The sequence below is a fragment of the Podarcis gaigeae genome (genome assembly GCF_964106915.1).
Source record: "Podarcis gaigeae genome assembly, chromosome: 4".
In the NCBI taxonomy this organism is placed as follows: Eukaryota; Metazoa; Chordata; class Lepidosauria; order Squamata; family Lacertidae; genus Podarcis; species Podarcis gaigeae.
This window is the reverse complement of record NC_139677.1, coordinates 52,459,210-52,477,190: the sequence shown is the minus strand read 5'-3', so window position 1 is coordinate 52,477,190 and position 17,981 is coordinate 52,459,210. Positions and strand designations below refer to the sequence as shown.

The 17,981-nt window shown below is 42.2% G+C and overlaps 1 protein-coding gene and 1 long non-coding RNA gene across 4 annotated transcripts in view; both read left to right on the top strand.

The window, feature by feature from the left end:
* Positions 1-16,612, top strand: part of LOC310842672 — a 461,768-nt gene extending 445,156 nt beyond the window's left edge. For both annotated transcript variants that reach the window (XR_014563291.1, XR_014563292.1), the window contains exon 2: positions 16,031-16,612. This is a non-coding gene — a long non-coding RNA (uncharacterized lncRNA). The remainder of the gene's footprint in view (positions 1-16,030) is intronic.
* LOC310842657 (interferon-induced GTP-binding protein Mx1-like) lies at positions 1,200-16,612 on the top strand. Of its 2 annotated transcripts, XR_014563289.1 has the most exons (14): positions 1,200-1,336; positions 2,114-2,303; positions 3,316-3,453; positions 4,081-4,235; positions 5,087-5,225; positions 6,999-7,197; positions 7,473-7,551; positions 8,791-8,913; positions 10,374-10,515; positions 11,038-11,196; positions 12,688-12,764; positions 14,106-14,333; positions 14,909-16,205; positions 16,338-16,612. XR_014563289.1 is itself a non-coding variant. In XM_083734773.1 (13 exons), exons 1-13 carry the CDS (start codon positions 1,244-1,246, stop codon positions 15,137-15,139), a joined length of 1,953 nt encoding a protein of 650 aa, XP_083590899.1. In that variant the 5' UTR covers positions 1,200-1,243; the 3' UTR covers positions 15,140-16,612. The 2 variants fall into 2 exon arrangements, 1 of the variants encoding a protein (XP_083590899.1); XM_083734773.1 differs by having other exon boundaries at positions 14,909-16,612.
* Positions 16,613-17,981: the final 1,369 nt, after the last annotated feature.

Below are 17,981 nucleotides of genomic sequence, written 5' to 3'. Positions count from 1 at the left end.
CCTAGCCCAATACCCATCATCTGCATCTTAAAGAGTGAGCACTGTTGCCATAGAGATGAATGGGTGAGCTTTTCCCCACCTCATCCTAGGAAGAGGAACAGTCAGCCAGAGGGTGCAGGGGGGCTGTGTGTGAGTGACCTGGAAGCTGGAGATGCTGTCTTGCTCTATGCTGATCTCTGCGTTGTAGCTTGAGGCTTCCCTGGAAACCTAATGGGGAAGCAAGAACTTGTTGAGGGCTAATGCTGCTCCAGTCCCTTCTTAGGTTGTGTGTAGAAAAGCATCTTAGGTTGTAAAGAAAACCATATAGACTAATGACAGCACAGGCTCTACAGAACTTCATTCTAAGGAAGCCAAACCCTGGGATACTGCAGGTACATGCAGACTCTCTTGCTGCTCAGGTATTGGGGTGCATGCAATAGTACGGTATTTTGGTTTTCCGGAATGGTGTAGCCCAATTCTGACTGCGTAGATCAGAGAGGTATGGCTAATGCTAGGAGCCTTGGATGGGGAGGGGGATAGGGATTGACACCAATGTAGAGTCAATGGCTAGGGATTTGCTTTGCAAATACCTAGGGCATCATGCAGTTCAGTGGCACCCTTTAACTTTTCTGTATGGATCGCTGAACTCACTGTAAAGTGTCTGACTCATTATTTTGAATGGGAGGCCAGTAAACTTACTACCAGTCTTCATGGTACTTTAAAATATATCCCCCCAAAACCCCAAGAGATATGTAACAAGCTTATATATACAGTGGTACCTCGGGTTACATACGCTTCAGGTTACATACGCTTCAGGTTACAGACTCCGTTAACCCAGAAATAGTGCTTCAGGTTAAGAACTTTGCTTTAGGATGAGAACAGAAATCGTGCTCCGGTGGCGTGGCAGCAGCAGGAGGCCCCATTAGCTAAAGTGGTGCTTCAGGTTAAGAACAGTTTCAGATTAAGTACAGACCTCCAGAACGAATTAAGTACTTAACCCGAGGTACCACTGTATTCTGTTTTAACTTTGCTGTCATGGATCGTTTTCCAACGGAAAATACAAACCACTGACTCTGCTGTGGGAGAAGAGGTGGCTCAGGCTTTAATAGTTCAAGAGAAATTTACTTCCACCAAAGATACTGGCCTTAGAATTTCTCTCAGAAGCAGCCTGCACATCAGAATAAAATCAAAATATTTTTTCTTACTAAGACCAGGCAAACTGATTTTCCAGTCTACGAAAATATTTTAATTCCGAGGGAGCAACATGTCGGTCAAATGTGAAAAGGAAAAAGACTCCAGTCCACTGAAGAGGAAAACAATAAATGACTCCTCTCCACTGAAGACTAAACTTATAGAGGTACTATCAGAAATGCACAGCTATGAATCAAAATCTGCAAGGGCAAATTATTTTTTAATTTCGTGGGATACCTCTTAAATACCATGATGCAGACCTAGATACCCCAGTAAGGGTTCTGGGTGCAAGGAAACCATTCATATTTAAGGTTTGAATCATTCCTCTTATAATGCTAGAGCCTGGGGCATGGGGTGGGAAGGTTATCCAATAAAGCTGAATTTTGGAAGATTCAGGGCAGACCAAAGGTAGTATTTCTTCAAACAACACTTAGTTAAACTTTGGAGTTCACTCCCACAAGATGTGGTGATAGGTCACCAACTTGAATGGATTTGAAAGAGGATTAGACATAATTTTGGAGGAACAGGCTATCTTGATGGCTAAGTTCCATCTCCACTGTCAGACGCAGTATGTCTCTGTATTCCAGATTCTGGGAATTGCAAGCAGAGAGAGCACAGTTGCCCTCAAGTTATGCTTGCGAGTTTCCTATAGGCAACTGGTTGGCCACTATGAGAACAAGATGCTGAACTAGCTGAGCCTTTGGCTTGCTCCACCTTGCCTCTTCTTATAGTGATGCCCATGATAAGGATGTGTAGGAAGTACCCATATATTATTGCAGGTCTGTGCAAATATGAGCAGGTGGAAGGGACCTGGGAAGCTTACACTTAAGAAAACAGTTGCTGCTCCACATCACTAATATTTATTGGTGGAAATGGTTTATTGGACTTGATAACTAATTCTAGTTCTGGTCACAGGTGCCCTTTTGTTTTGTTTTTCCTTCAGAGCACAAGTGTCCTGAGCACCCAGTATGAAGAGAAAGTCCGCCCTTGTATTGACCTTATTGATTCTCTGAGAGCCCTCGGAGTGGAGAAGGACTTGGCATTGCCAGCAATTGCAGTGATTGGCGATCAAAGCTCAGGGAAAAGCTCAGTTCTGGAAGCTCTTTCTGGAGTCGCTCTTCCAAGGGGCAGTGGTGAGAATCCCCCACCCCCCGCTTTTCTTCTTTTTTCTCCATGAGTCAATGTGATGCAATCATCAACCTCTATATTAAGACTGTCTTCAGAGTCTATCCCACCATCTGGTGTAAAGAGAGGTGGTTCTAAACGCAACCTGAAAAAAGAGACAATGCATGTATTTTTGTAAACTTAAGAAATATTTTTTAAAAAAATATTTATTTTTTTAAAGAGAGGGCTTTCTTGGTGGTGGCACCCAGTTTATGACATGCTTTTCCTTGGGGAGATTCGCCTGGCAACTCTTTTGCTACTTTGGGAGGACTTTTTATTTTTTCTGAGCCCTTTAAGTAACTTTCATTCCCCATGAAATTGGTTTAATACTTTTTATTAGTCTTTTTCATCAGTTAATAGTTTTAGATTGCTTGGTATCTATCCTCCCCTTTGGGTTGCTATCTGTTATAGGTGTCTTGGGAAATATTTTGTAATGCATGGGATATTACTCTCCCTATGACTAAACAGCTTTCTTTCTCTTTCTTACTTTCTTACTTTCTTTCTTTCTTTCTTTCTTTCTTTCTTTCTTTCTTTCTTTCTTTCTGCCTGCCTGCCTGCCTGCCTGCCTGCCATTTGAAGGATGCAAAGACCCAACTATACTGATCATGGCACTTTCTTTGTGTCTAAAGACTTCAGTAGTGTTGTAATGTTATGGGCTATGTCTGCTGTCGGAGGCAGTATGCCTCTGAATAGCGGTTACTGAGAATCACAAGTGGGAGAGGGCTGTTACACGCAGGTTCTGCTTACAGTCTTCCCATGGGCTTCTGGTAGGCCACTGTGAGCAGTGTATACTGGATTAGATGGGCCTTTGGCCTCATCCAACAGGGCTCTTGCATTCTTAGTGTTCTACCTGCTGATATGACCAGGCTTTCCTTGGCCCACCCATGTTTTGGTTCCCTTTGTTTTGGTTCCCATGTTTTGGCTCCCTTTGCCCTTTCCTGTCATCTTCCATTCCTTCATGCTTGCTTTTTCACTTTACAGGTATTGTTACAAGATGCCCCTTAGAGCTCAAGCTGAAGAAAACACACAACACGAAGGAATGGAAAGGGAAAATTTCATATCTGAACACAGTGAAAGAAATGAATAGCTCGAGACAAGTGGAAGAACAAATCATTAGAGGTAACTGTCGCTGACAGTGCAATCCTATAGATGTTAACACAGAAGCACGTCTCAATGTTCAGGAGAGCTAGTTTGCACACTGATGCACATAGAATTGCTATCTGAATTACTTTTTTGTATATCCTCTAGTGGGCAGCCAAACCGATATTAAATTGTTACTAGGGTTGGGATATACATAAAGAGTTTTTCTGTGATGGTTTTTAGTGTCTTCCTTTGCACCAAGCAGAAATTCCAAATGCTTATCTTTGTAATTAGTTTCCTTTTCTGCCTAGTCTATTATAGAAGAACACATTTCTGCTGAAGTGTTCACTTTTTGGTCTGTAGGAAGAGATTTTCCCACAATATTCCTGTACTGTTACAGTGGTACCTTGGGTTAAGAATTTAATTCGTTCTGGAGGTCCGTTCTTAACCTGAAACTGTTCTTAACCTGAGATACCACTTTAGCTTATGGGGCTTCCCATTGCTGCTGTGCTGCCGCCGCACGATTTCTGTTCTCATCCTGAAGCAAAGTTCTTAACCCGAGGTACTGCTTCCGGGTTAGCGGAGTCTGTAACCTGAAGCTTCTGTAACCTGAAGCATCTGTAACCTGAGGTACCACTGTACTTTGTTTTTCCTCCTATAATACAGCCCAGAATGCAATGGCTGGCTCAGGATCAGGCATTAGCTCAGAATTAATTAGCCTGGAAATCAGTTCCTCGGATGTTCCGGACCTGACTCTGATTGACCTGCCAGGAATTGCAAGAGTGGCTGTGGGTGATCAGCCAAAAGACATTGGACAGCAGGTAAAAAGAAGATTGTTTTCAGAACTGGTAGGATCCTGAAAATGAATTGGATGGATACAGCAAGGTATGGGAGTGCCCACATACTAAAGGTATGATGCCTTTCACTAAGTGCCACCCATTGGAGGTAAGGCTTGCATCTACAAGGCAGAAGGGATTTTATTGGTGGTGCTCCAGTTATGGAATCCTAGGGGCAGAAGTGGGTGGCATGGTGGAGCACTGGTGGTCCTCTGACCTCCTGAGAGCTGCTTACAGGAAAGAGAGAGGTGAGGTGGTGGGGAGGTCAGGAAGGTTGAAACACACTAGCAAAACCAATCTGGCACTTCTGCTGGTGCACTTGCACCACACCTCTCCATCCAGGTAAGCATCAGTGACACAGTTGTCAGGAGGTTGGGTGAACACTGGCTGGAAGGTATGCCTCGTACCACCATTGATATATTTTTAAACATTTTCTACCACATTAAAAAAAATTAGCAGTTTTTTATTTGCTGCTTGCTTTGTTTGCTTTATCTGTTGTTTTAATTTTTGTAATTGTTTGTAAATTGCATTGAAATCCTTGGTAGACATTAGAATATAAATAACATTGTAACACAGCAGTAGGAAACCTGATGTTGTTGGACTCAGACTCCCATCATCCCATGCTGGTTGGGGCTGATGGGTGTTAAAGTACAACAATGCTGATCACCTCCAATTCCTTGATTAGTTCAATACAGCAGTTATGTTAATAAATCCACTGCTTTGGCACAACAGATTCTTGTATTGTTCCAATTTTGTACAAAATTTTAGTTGGCTGTATTTACTCATTTTATAAGGTGCCATATAACACAGCTCTTATTGTCTGAATTTTGTTACAGATAATAAAGTTAATTAAGAAGTATATTAACAAACAAGAAACCATCAATTTGGTAGTGGTGCCAAGTAATGTAGACATTGCAACAACGGAGGCACTGAAAATGGCTCAAGAAGTAGATCCCACAGGGGAGAGAACACTTGGTAAGTTAAATAAACACTTTAAAAAGTGATGGTGCTGTTTTTAACTACAGGGAGGACAAGGCAGGAATCCTACCACCCTGTTTCATTTGTGTCATTCAGAATTTTATTTAGAGGTCTTACCATAGCCTATTCACTTCTTAACATTTTGCCAAACATCATTTTGCCAAGCATCTAATCAGTTTTTACCATGATTTTGTGTTAGCCCTCAAATCAACCCTCTTTCTGCTGTATTTACTGAAATGGTGACTTATCAGCTGTATATTCTGTGAATATTCTAGACCTGCACACTTCACATAGCAGGCTGAATTCTTCTGGCTGATTCTGTTGCGGCTCTTTGCTGTTGTGAATTGCACATCTGTACAAAGAAATAGAAGAATATTGGGGGAAGGATGGACTCAGCAGCAAGCAGTGTGGTCCAGAATCTGTGTGGGTCAAGGGCAGCAATAGTGGGTCCAAAGGAGCAGAGGCTGGTAACGTGGTCCAAGACCATAGGTCAGACTACAGACATCAGGCATGGTAAGGCAACAGAAATCTGCATATCAGACAGTGACAGATTGCTCACACTGGGGAGCCAAACCCAATATAGTACTTGTATTGGGCCAGCTGGCTTCCTATTGGTTCCACAGCTCATCTGATACAGCTTGTCTGGCAAGCTGCAGTCTCTTTCAGCTGCTATCAGATAGCCAGCCATTTCTTCCAACTGCAAGCTGTTCCAGTGGCACAAAAGAAAATACTTCCAGGCACTGGCGGAGGAAGAGGAGTGCAGGGGGAGCGCACCACCCCTGGCAGCACAATCCCAATAGGGTGCCATTGCGGCTGTCCCCACACCCGTGCTGGGTGCCACACCCCTGCCCCCAGGACACACCGGGCCATGAAGATCTGCCACTGCTTCCAGGTCCTGCTGCTGCTGGATTCCCCAGGCTGAGTCCTGGCTGTCTTTTTCCCTCCCCACCGCACCCTTATGCAATACTTTACTTCCAAATGGAGAACAGATCCTCACTGTACATTTAAATCCTGGAAACTGTAGTTTAAGAGTGCTGGGAATTGTAGCTCTGTGAAGGGAAAACTGCAGTTTCCCAGATTATTTCGGGGAACCCTTGTGCTTTACATGTATGGTGTTAGATCTGCATGTTTCCCATAGTCATGTGGTTGGGCTACCATGAGGACTGGATGCTAGACTAGGTAGACCATTGGCCTGATCCAGCAGGCTTTTCTGTTCATAAGAACATCTCATATTTCCCATCATAGATATATTCTCTGAAACAGCTTTTGCCAACCTGGTGTCTTCCAGATGTACTGGACTACAACATTCATTGCCCTCCAGTCAAGGTTGCCCAATAGTCAGAGATGGTAGGACTTGGAAGTCTAAAACATCTGAATGGCAACAGGCTAGTGAAGCTGTTCTGCAATCTTCTTGTTTGAGTGTTCCATGTGAACATTCTAAAACTGTTTTGTAAGAAAGAAACTCGCCGCCCCCCCCCCCCCCCGCAATAAATACTTGAGATATGGGAGAAGAAAATGGTCTGTCCTCTTAAGTCATCTTTGGTAGGCAGGCCTCAAACACACATGCTTTCACTTTGAAGTCCTCTGTTTCCTAATCCCAAAAATGTGGACAGTCACCATAATTTCACAGTGGTGAGGAAGTTCAGAGACACTTCCCATACAGGTCCCATGGGTTCAAAGGTGACTTGATTCAGAATATGTACTACCTTTTCTCAAAATAAACCACCTAAAATAAAATACTTTTCTTCCTATGCATCTATTATTTCACAGGCATCCTGACCAAGCCTGACTTGGTCGACAAGGGAACAGAGGCAGAAGTGGTGGACATAATCCGGAATCAAAGAGTCCCCCTGAGAAAAGGATATATGATCGTTAAGTGTCGTGGGCAAAGTGACATCAACGACAAAGTGACTTTGGGAGATGCAATTGAGAAAGAGAGAGAATTTTTCGAAGAACACGATTTTTTCAGGTAGCCTTATTTTTAAAAAGAAAGAAAGAAATCCGTTCATTGTGGTCTTTGTTGGTTGAAATATAATGCCAAATTAAGTGAAAGTATGCAATCAATGCAAGCATCTGTTTGACACTTCAGCCTGCAGTACTCCACACACTGGGTCTGATCACTCCAAAGATTGTTTAAACGAGCCCCATTTGAATGAATATTGGGAACTGCCTGCCTGCCTGTTTATCTGGGTTATACTTGTGTCATACTTTTAAATTTAATTACTCACTCTTGTTTCCTGCTAGATCTCTTTTGGAGGAAGGCAGAGCTACCATCCCACTTTTGGCAGAAAGGCTTACCCAGGAGCTGATAGAGCACATTAGCGTAAGAGAATACTGATTCATTTGAATAACTAAATTTGTTAGTGCTTTGAAATAATAGTATTGACCTTGTCTTTGCTGGGAAGCATTTGCTCTGTATCCTTTTTTAATGTTCACAAAAAACTTACATGTTTAGGAAAGCCTATCTAAACATGTAAGTTAATATGTATTTTAATCTGTAATTTTAGTACATAATGTATATTTTTAATGATTGATTTTATTTATACTTCAATTTTTAGAAAAAGAAAAATTGTTTTCAATCTTTGACTTCTATTGACAATTTTTTGCTTTAAAAAAAGAGTGGGGAAATGGCTGGAGTGGAAAGTTTTCTATTCAAGATTTATACTGTAAAAAAAATACCAGCAGAGGAAAACTACATGTCATTGGACATGTGACATGTCATTTTTAGTCCCGGGGCATAACTGTATGTTGTATGCAAATGCATTTATCAGCAGTCCAATGATCTTCATTTCTCTAAAGAAAAACTATACAGTGGTACCTCAGGTTACATATGCTTCAGGTTACAGACGCCACTAACCCAGAAATAGTACCTCGGGTTAAGAACTTTGCTTCAGGATGAGAACAGAAATTGTGCTCCGGCGGCGCAGCAGCAGCGGGAGGCCCCATTAGCTAAAGTGGTGCTTCAGGTTAAGAACAGTTTCAGGTTAAGTATGGACCTCCGGAGCGAATTAAGTACTTAACCCGAGGTACCACTATATGTGTATTACACACACACACACACACACACACACACACACACACACACACATCTTGGTTGTCTAAATACATTCTGATCATAGGGTTGTGAATAAGACTTTCTGGCATGCTTTGGTATGTTCCAAATAAAAAGAAGTTGGTGGCTTCTATGTTTCACTACCAGTGTTTTTTGTTGTTGTTTAGTCGTTTAGTCGTGTCCAACTCTTCGTGACCCCATGGACCAGAGCACGCCAGGCACTCCTGTCTTCCACTACCTCCCGCAGTTTGGTCAGACTCATGTTCTTAGCTTCTAGAACACTGTCCAACCATCTCGTCCTCTGTCGTCCCCTTCTCCTTGTGCCCTCCCTCTTTCCCAACATCAGGGTCTTTTCCAGGGAGTCTTCTCTTCCTGTGTTAAGCAGCTGCAATGGTATTTATCTCAGTCAAGTGTCAGATTCTGTGAATGATTCTGTGAATTCACTCTGAAGAGGTGTTGAAACATTCTGAGACTGAATACTTTTCTTCTTGGTGCATGTCTGTCTTTCAGAAAACATTGCCAACTTTGCAAAAACAAATTAAGGAAAAGCTAGAGGTAACAAATGCAGAGCTGCAAAAATGTGGTCAAGATGTGCCTGGAAGCACGGAAGAGAAAATGCCTTTCCTCATACAGGTAAATAAATGTGGGGTTTCCAATTTTATTTCTGGAATGCCTGAAATTTTTAATATGTGTGTTTCTCAGGAAACTGAAAACTAAGTACCTAAATATCAGTATGTAATTTTGGTAGAAGAGGTTTAGGCCTTGAACTCTGGCAGACATTTCCGAGCTTCAATGCAATACTGTACATTTAAAAATAATGTTGATAATGAAAGACCAAATAAACAACAACCGTCCGGTGAAAAACAGAGGGTGGGGAACATGTCCCTCTCCAGATGTTGCTGGACTCCTGACTAATGGTCAAGGGTGATGGGAGGTGGTTTTGCATTAAAAGATTGGACAACCATATGCTTCAATTGGACCAAAAGCATTGGTACAATACTAAGTTCCAAGGATGATGATGATGATGATGATGATGATGATGATGATGATTATCATCATCATCATCATCATCATCATTATCATCGTCACAGTGGTACCTCGGGTTACAAATGCTTTGGGTTGCAAACACTTCAGGTTACTCTGCTAACCCGGAGGTAGTACCTCGGGTTGCGAACTTTGCCCGAGGATGAGAACGGAAATCATGTGCTGGCAGCGCAGCGGCAGTGGGAGGCCCCATTAGCTAAAGTGGTACTTCAGGTTAAGAACAGACCTCTGGAACGAATTAAGTTCGTAACCCGAGGTACCACTGTATAATTAATTAATTAATTTTCTATACCGCCCTATACCCGAAGGTCCTATCGTCATCAGATATCCTTTCCCATCAATTATCTCTTTTATTACCTTAGTGAATCTAAGTCTAGGCAGACACTAGTTAGGAGAGTTGAAAGTTATGTACATTGCAAAACAGGTAGAAAGTCACGCTTGCACAGCATGTAATGACTCAGCTGTGGCTTCTCTTTAAATATTATGTCTCCTTCACCCTATATCATCTATTTGAAGGATATACTTTACTTAAGATGAGGATTGGCTACTTGTTGAAAAGTAACATCAGGGAACCACTTTAAGACTGTAAATCTTATTTGTATGTGATTTGGGGAGCATTCTCTTTGTGCTGGTTTAGGAATGGTACTATGGAATATGAATGGTGGTGTTTATCCTGAACATGATGCACTTCTCTTTTATTATTGTACTCTGCTCATTCGTATAAGCCATAAAGCTTAAGCCATCGAGTTCAAAGCCTAACGGGTTGGCTGTCTGTGTCATCTGCTGTCCCTTCATCCCCCACCCCGATCCTTTGAATGGCTTGACATGCCTCCAGCATTTTGGTTTCTTCATTCTTTCCACTATCTATTCTCATTTCAGAGAGAAATTATCCTCACCTCATCTCCTATCCTATGTAAAACTTCATTTGCACGTAATGTTTGGTGGCGAGTCTTGATGCTTTCTGGATAATCAATTCTTTTTCAAAAGATGTACATTGTAGCTGGACAGACTGAATTTATATATAAATAATATATATATTCTTTTTACAGAAAATCAAGCTTTTTAATCAAGACATCTTAAATAAAGTACAAGGAGAGGATTTAACGGATTTGAAAGAAACAAGATTGTTCACAAAAGTGCGAAATATCTTTAATCAATGGCAAGAGGAGATCAACAGCAATGCACTAAATGGTAAACTGTTTCAAATTTCTTATTTTTTTCCCTGCAAGTGAACACCCAGTTTTAACCTGAATTCTCATGCAGGCTGTGTACACATCAGCGTGATAGCGTGCATGTAGTTTGCACAGACCCATTTTTCCCAGATGCACTTTTGTGCATGTTTGTTCACACATGAGCATTTTCAGTTGAACTCTGATCTCAGTATTTCCTAGCCACACTTGTGGGTGGGTGTGGTACTTGATGGGATATATGCACATTATGTGCTGTTGTCCCTATCATCTCTAAATTCCAGAAACCTGTGGTTCATTTTGGGCATTGTCACAGATATTTGTTTACCTGTGCACGCAGCCCATTTTTATTTATTTTTTTTTGCTTTTGAGATAGACGTCTTCCAATATCAAACTTGCAGAAAAGAGCAGGTTTAAAAAATGTGCGTTCTATAATTCATGGAGTAGCCATGATTATTAACTTCATCAGTACTGGAGCCTCGAAAGCTGAGGGTGGTTACTTAATGCAATTTTTTCAATGTTGCAGTAAGAGATACTATGAAAGATGAAGTTCACAGCTATGAAAATAAATATCGTGGTAAAGAACTCCCAGGGTTTATTAATTACAAGACCTTTGAGACCATTGTCAGACGACAAATTATGATGCTGAAATCGCCAGCTGTTGAAATGTTGACGGATGTAGCGGGTACGTTTTACAGTAGCAACATGGTTTCTGGTTCTAATATCTGGTTTATGTAAAGGATTTCATGTGTGATTTTAGGAATATAATTTAGTCTGGAATATATCATTTCTGAATGTTGTTGATGTACTGTTAATATAGAAATAGCAGTTTTAAAACAGAATAGTTTTTTTAATTTTAATACACATAAGTATTGTGAATATTTTGATTGACAAATGCAGGGTAATCAAAACACTTTAAATGTCACTTGCAGAAAAACAAATTATTCTCTGTTAAGAGCACTACCTTCTATAGTGCAATCTTATACATGTCCACTCAAAAGTAAATGTCACTAAATTTTATACCAGGCAATTAGGTATAGAATTGCAGCCTAAATGTTTTATTGGCTTTGTGAAAGTCAGTAACAGCTCATAATTTATTTGCATACACAATTTAACCCAATGATCTTCATGACTTGTGTCCTTTTTTATATCTGCATAGTGCTTAGCATATATTGGCCTTGAAAGGAAAGAACATATATATATATATATATATATATATATATATATATATATATGATTACAGTGGTGCCTCGCAAGACGAAATTAATCCGTTCCGTGATTTTCTTCGTCTAGCGGTTTTTTCGTCTTGCGAAGCAAGCCCATTGACAGCTTAGCGGATTAGCGCTATTAGCGGTCTAGCGGCTTTTAGCGATCAGCTGAGAAGCGGCTTATCAGCGGAACAGCTGAGAAGCGGCTTAGCGCTTAGGGAAAGGGCGGAAAAAAGCAGAAAAAAACGCGGGAACTCGCAAGATTTTTTCGTCTTGCGAAGCAACCCCATAGAGAAATTCGTTTAGTGAAGCGCCTCCAAAAACGGAAAACCCTTTCGTCTAGCGGGTTTTTCGTGTTGCGAGGCGTTCGTCTTGCGGGGCACCACTGTATTATGCCACAATCTTACATGTCTTCTGTCAGTTGATCATTCTGATCCTAATCCTAACAAAATACTTCCTAGGAAGCAATTCCCATTAATATTGTTTACTTGATTTTCCCAGTCTCTCTGTCTTTCGCAGCATATTGTACACACACAAACACTCTAATCTGCATGCATGCCTCTGAGTAGAAGGTTGGGTTAATGGTAGACACAATAGCAAGAGTGGTCATTCTTTTCTGACATGTTGCACAATTTAACTGATGTGAACACATATGTGTTCAGGGGCGCCGACTTGCTCCCCACATGCGGGGTGGGGGGCAGCAGGCCAGTCTTGCCCAGCAGTGGTGGGGGATGGCAGCCCCCTCACTATTGGGGGGGCTCAGCCTCCTGCCCAGAAATAGTGTTGGCACCCCAGTGTGTGTGTGTTGATAGAGGTGAAGGTGTGTAAAGACACAAGCCCAGGGCCCCCGTTTTTTCCAACAATACACAGGACAGTATATTATTTACTTTGGCCAGTTGCTTAGGAATTTTAGCCACAATTTTTCTCTTAAGGTTTTGTGCCTTTAAATGGTTCTCCCTGTTTTCTAGAACTTGTGCGGGAAAATTTTATTCAAACTGCCTACCGACACTTTGGTGCTTTCTACAATCTTCTGAGAGCTGCTCAGGTAAGAAGTGATGTATTTAGTGATGTGTTAGACAAAAGGCAGACGTGGAACCCTGTAATGAATCCATAAAACCAGGATGGCTCTAGTGTGCTTGCTGACAATCAGGGCTTTAAAGCACAGCTTCACCTGATATCACTATGAATTCAGGTGATTGACAGGTGGGCAGCTAGGGGTGGGAAAATTTAGACCTGGCCCATCAGTCTGAAAAGGTCTCCCCCTGATGAGTGTTTTATGTGAGCTCTGCCCCCAAGTATGATCCTAGATTTTAAAAATAAATAGTTTGACTTAATTTTAACTACTTCCTTGTCCCACCTAATATATATGAAGGAGATGATATGATGCAGGGAAGGGGCTACTCTGCTGAAGAGAGCCCATGCGTCATGGACTGCTTGCTCAGAGGCCAGGGTGGTGGGACAAGGATGAGCCGTCAGAGGGAGAAGACTGAGGTGTCAGAAACTGAAGAGGGAACAGGGCATAGTGAGCTGGGAGAGTCTGTGGCAGAGGGAAGTCCAGAATCAGAGGCAGACGCTGAAGCAGGGGAGGAGGCCAAGAGGCAGAGATGAGTCTGGCTGGAGAAGTTGTCTCTCCTTCCTGCTGTGACAAACTCCCTTCCCTACTTGTCTCCCAGAACCAGAAGAAGTATGAAAAGAGCCAAGGAGAGATTCGTGAGGTGCAGATGCAGTCTCTTGCTTGGAAAAAAAAAACCCTGGAGAAGGGGGGGACTTAGCTGTGGGGAGGTGGGGTCCTTCAGTCTCAGCAACTGCTTTATGGGGGCAAGACCTACCAGAGATGAGTTGCGCTCCTTAGGCCCGACGCTTCTTTGCAGATAGTGTGTTTGCTGCTAAAGACTTAACTCTAACTTGCACAGTGTGATTTACTGCTAGCTCGCTCTTGACACAATGGTAGCTTTATATTTTTTAAGTGGAAATATTATCCACTGATATTTCTGTGCAAGATGTTATTCTGTGGTTCTCTCAAAATGTAACTGTTCTTCTACCATCAATTGTGGAGTTCATGCATTTCAAATATTTGTACCTTTCCCAGCTCCCATGGAAGTTCTTTGTAACACCTTACCTTATTTATCTACACAACACTACCCATCAAGGCTTGCGGAAGGGTCCAGTTTTTAAAATTCTCTGATAACACCTTTGCCTGAGACACTGGAACTGTCATTCAGGGTGGTGGGTGAAATGGACTAATGACCTATATTGGTAAAGCAGTTTTAAGTGTTAATTTCTGAGCCTTACTGATTATACTTGGGAACACTGAGTGTAGGGGTTCTCATAATGAATTACTGTGGAACAACAACAACAACAAAAGATAATATCTTTTGTCATGCAGATCAATATTGAAGATATAAAACTGAAGCAAGAAGCGGCTGCGGTATCCATGATCAATACTCAGTTTAAAATGGAACAAATAGTGTACTCCCAGGACAGTATTTATAGTGAAGATTTAAGTGGTATTAGAACGAAAGCTGTTGGAAATGCATTTACAAAATCAGTTCTAGTTCCAGCAAAGCTATGCTCCATTGAGGAAATGACTTACCACTTGAACGCTTACTTCAAAGTGAGTTTCAACCTCTTTTTTTAACACCTCAATCTCCCATTACAACATGGAACAATTCTAGTAGTAAAATAAAGAAACAGAGTATCCAAAACTTTGATCTTAATAGTTTTTCTCCTTGGCTGATATACCCTTCCACCACCTTCCTGCTCCTCTCTTAGGATAGCTGAACTCTGTTTTTAAGTTTTTAAGCTGTTGCTTTGGAGGAGCTTGCTCTTAACATAAATGTCACATAATAACCTAAATAAAGAAGTACTTTCACATGCACATACATCAGGTTATTTCTTAGAGCTCTCATTGTAAAAAAAAAGGGGGGTGGGGCATGGATATGATGAGAGAAATTATTTGCTCTATTGTCTGGGCCCAGAAGCAAGAGAACCAAACCAATTTGTGAAATAAATAAGGCCCCCATTATCCCTCCTCTTTGGATTGTTAGTGGGAGTGATTTAAGCCTTCTTCCAGTGACCTATGTTTAAGTGGATGACCTGTTGTAATGATAGTCTTTTGATAATGCTACCTTCCTGGTTTTGTCTGTCCGTTAATCAGTCTAAAAACCCAAACTCTTATTCTGTTTGCAGAGCGCAGGAACCCGTCTTGGAACCCAAATTCCCATGATTATTCGGACATATGTTCTCCAAGATTATGCTGACAAATTACAAAATGCAATGCTGCAACTCTTGCAAAACAAAGATCAGTTTGACATTCTCCTTCAGGAGAGGTATGATACTTCCAATGTGAGGAACACTCTGAAGGAGAAGATCAAGCGTCTCACCAAAGCACGACAGCATTTAGCAAAATTCCCCATGTAATCAAGAGGTGTCTCTGTGTTAATTCCCTCTTCCAGTTGCAGAAGGAAGGGATCCTATTCATTGCTTGTGTATACAGTGGTACCTTGGTTCTCAAACGCTTTGGTACTCAAACAACTTGGAACCCAAATACTGCAAACCCGGAAGTAAGTGTTCCGGTTTGCGAACTTTCTTCGGAAGCCAAACATGCTCCATTTTGAGTGTTAGGCAGACTATTTGAGTGCTACACTTCCGTTTTGAGTGTTACACTTCCGACATGAGTGTTACACTTCCGATTTGAGTGCCGATGTGGCCTTTGCTCATTCCTTGTGATTTTGTTTGTACAGGGGGATGGAAATGGTTAATGTAGATAGACCAGTGAGAAAGCTCAGAGGTGGAGCCTTCCTGGCTTTGAGGCTCAGCCCAGGGGTTTTACCATTGGGAGATAGAGGAGTCAGACAGAGCCAGTAAAAGACGAACACAGAGGTTGTGACAGCTAGAGTGAGAGACAGGGATAGAACTGAGAAGAGTGTGACAGTGTGAGATAGTGCCACATCTAGTTAAGGGTGCGCATTTCAGAAACCGTTCTGAATATATTTAAAACTTGTTCTTCAATAAACTTTAATCTTCGTTGTTGACTTTACAACCTGACTGAGACTCAGTATTTCACCAGAAGAAACCTGCTTAGTGGCAGCGGAAGAATAAAGCACTGGTGTACAGGTCAATACAGGGGTATCTCAGGTTAAGAACTTAATTCATCCTGCAGGTCCGTTCTTAACCTGAAACTGTTCTTAACCTGAAGCACCACTTTAGCTAATGGGGCCTCCCGCTGCCGCCGCAAAGTTCTTACTATTTTTGGATTAGCAGAGTCTGTAACCTGAAGCATTTGTAACCTGAAGCGTATGTAACCCCAAGGTACCACTGTAGTCCGTGAAAAGACCGGGAGCTCTGTATGAACGCCACAACCACACTGCTGTTTTGAGTTACGCTGATGAATTGAGTGCCACACTTCCGTTTTAAGTGTTACGCTGAGGTCTGTCTGTTTTTGCTATTGATTTTGCATTTTTGTGGCTCTTTTTTGTGTGTGACTGTGTGGAACCCAGTTCCGCTACTGACTGATTGATTGATTGATTGATTGACTGCAGTATATTGTTTATTGCTTTCATTTTGGGGATCAATGGTCTCATTAAATAGTAAAATTCATGTTAAATTGCTGTTTTAGGGGTTGTTTTTAAAAGTCTAAAACAGATTAATCCATTTTGCATTATTTTCTATGGGAAAGCACACCTTGCTTTTGGAACGCTTTAGTTTTGGAACGGACTTCCGGAACAGATTAAGTTTGAAAATCAAGGTACCACTGTATAAACAACTTAAGCTTTCATACCACCACCACCATCCTAATAATAACTGATTTTAAAAATGCTAAATTCTAGACTTATGGTGGAAAACCTTGTTCTCCTTTTAAAATAAAGTATTTGTTGCTGAACTGGTCTCAAATTATTGCTTTCCCTCGTATTCTTTGTTTGAGATTTTAATGCTGTTTTTTTCTCCAGGTGAATTATTACTGGTTATTTGGAGTGATTTCATGGTCTACACAATCCTTGCAATTAAAACATGGATGAATACTTTCCACCTTGAAAATGAGAGTCCACCTAAACCTAGGAATGTGCAATCAGATCAGAAGCATGCATTGTCTAGATCAGTGGATCCCAACCTGTTTTTTGGCCATGCCCCACCTAAGCATCTCTAAAATCCTGGTCCCCCCCCCCCCATGACATACAATTCTTATCATTCAAAAAGTGAACTTCTTTTCACGTGGAGGAAGCCTAAAAGGCCATTAACTGTTAATAATTCATTCTCAAATTGCCCCCCTGTGGCTCGTGTGCCCCACATTGGGAACCACGGGTCTAGATGTATCATGGACAATGGGAACTTGCAATGGAATTTCTGACTTTGCGGCTTCAACACTATGCCAACATTTTCTCTCACACTCTATTTTTCTTGATAACTGATAAAGGCTGTAATCTTATACACACCAACTTAGGAGTAAACCCAATTAAGTCAATGGGACTTATTTCTGCGTAGATCAGGGGTCAGCAAACTAAGGCCTGGGGGCCAGGTACAGCCCACCGGGCTCATTAATGCGGCCTGCGAACCTTGCTGACCCTGCCACCCCATGCTAAACCAACGCGGCACAGAGGCTCACCACGTGGGGACTAACTTCCGCAACACTGATGAGGCTTCAGATTGGCTGCAGGAAGCTCCTGCAGCCAATCCGAAGCCGCGGACACCTCTGGGCAACACCCCTTCCCGCTGAGGCAGCCGCGTATGGTCAAAAGCCAAGCAGGAGGAAATGGTGGTGGCGGGGAGGCTGCGTCCACAGCCCAGGCTGTTGGAATGGGCTCTGCGCCCCGTGGACCCCTGGTCGAGGCAGAGGGCGTTACCACTGCAGAAAATGCGGCGTCAGTGGCTGTGGCGTGACTGGGGGGGGGCTCCTTTCGGGAGAGGGGGTGCTTTTGGCAGAGGGTGGGTCCGGCCCCCAAGGTCTGAGGGACAGTGGACCAGCCCCCTCCTGAAAAAGTTTGCTGACCCCTGGTGTAGACATTGCACTAGAAGAGTTCTGAAGAACATGATATCTTATTCATTGGCTTGTTGCTAGATTGGCTAGTTCGAAATACATAGCCCACAGCTGTCTCAGCTGCAGGGTGACCTTGGGCCAGTCACACTTCTTTGAAGTCTCTCAGCCCCACTCACCCCACAGAGTGTGTGTTGTGGGGGAGGAAGGGAAAGGAGAATGTTAGCCGCTTTGAGACTCCTTAAAGGGAGTGAAAGGCAGGATATCAAATCCAAACTTCTATTTAAAGGT

Bases quoted from the DNA above. Each gene is read 5' to 3' on its own strand.
- LOC310842657 (XM_083734773.1), top strand. From the start codon at position 1,244: ATGTCGGTCAAATGTGAAAAGGAAAAAGACTCCAGTCCACTGAAGAGG. The intron at 1,337-2,113 runs GTACTATCAGAA...TTTTTCCTTCAG, and splicing joins TGAAGACTAAACTTATAGAG to AGCACAAGTGTCCTGAGCAC. The intron at 10,516-11,037 runs GTAAACTGTTTC...TCAATGTTGCAG, and splicing joins CAACAGCAATGCACTAAATG to TAAGAGATACTATGAAAGAT.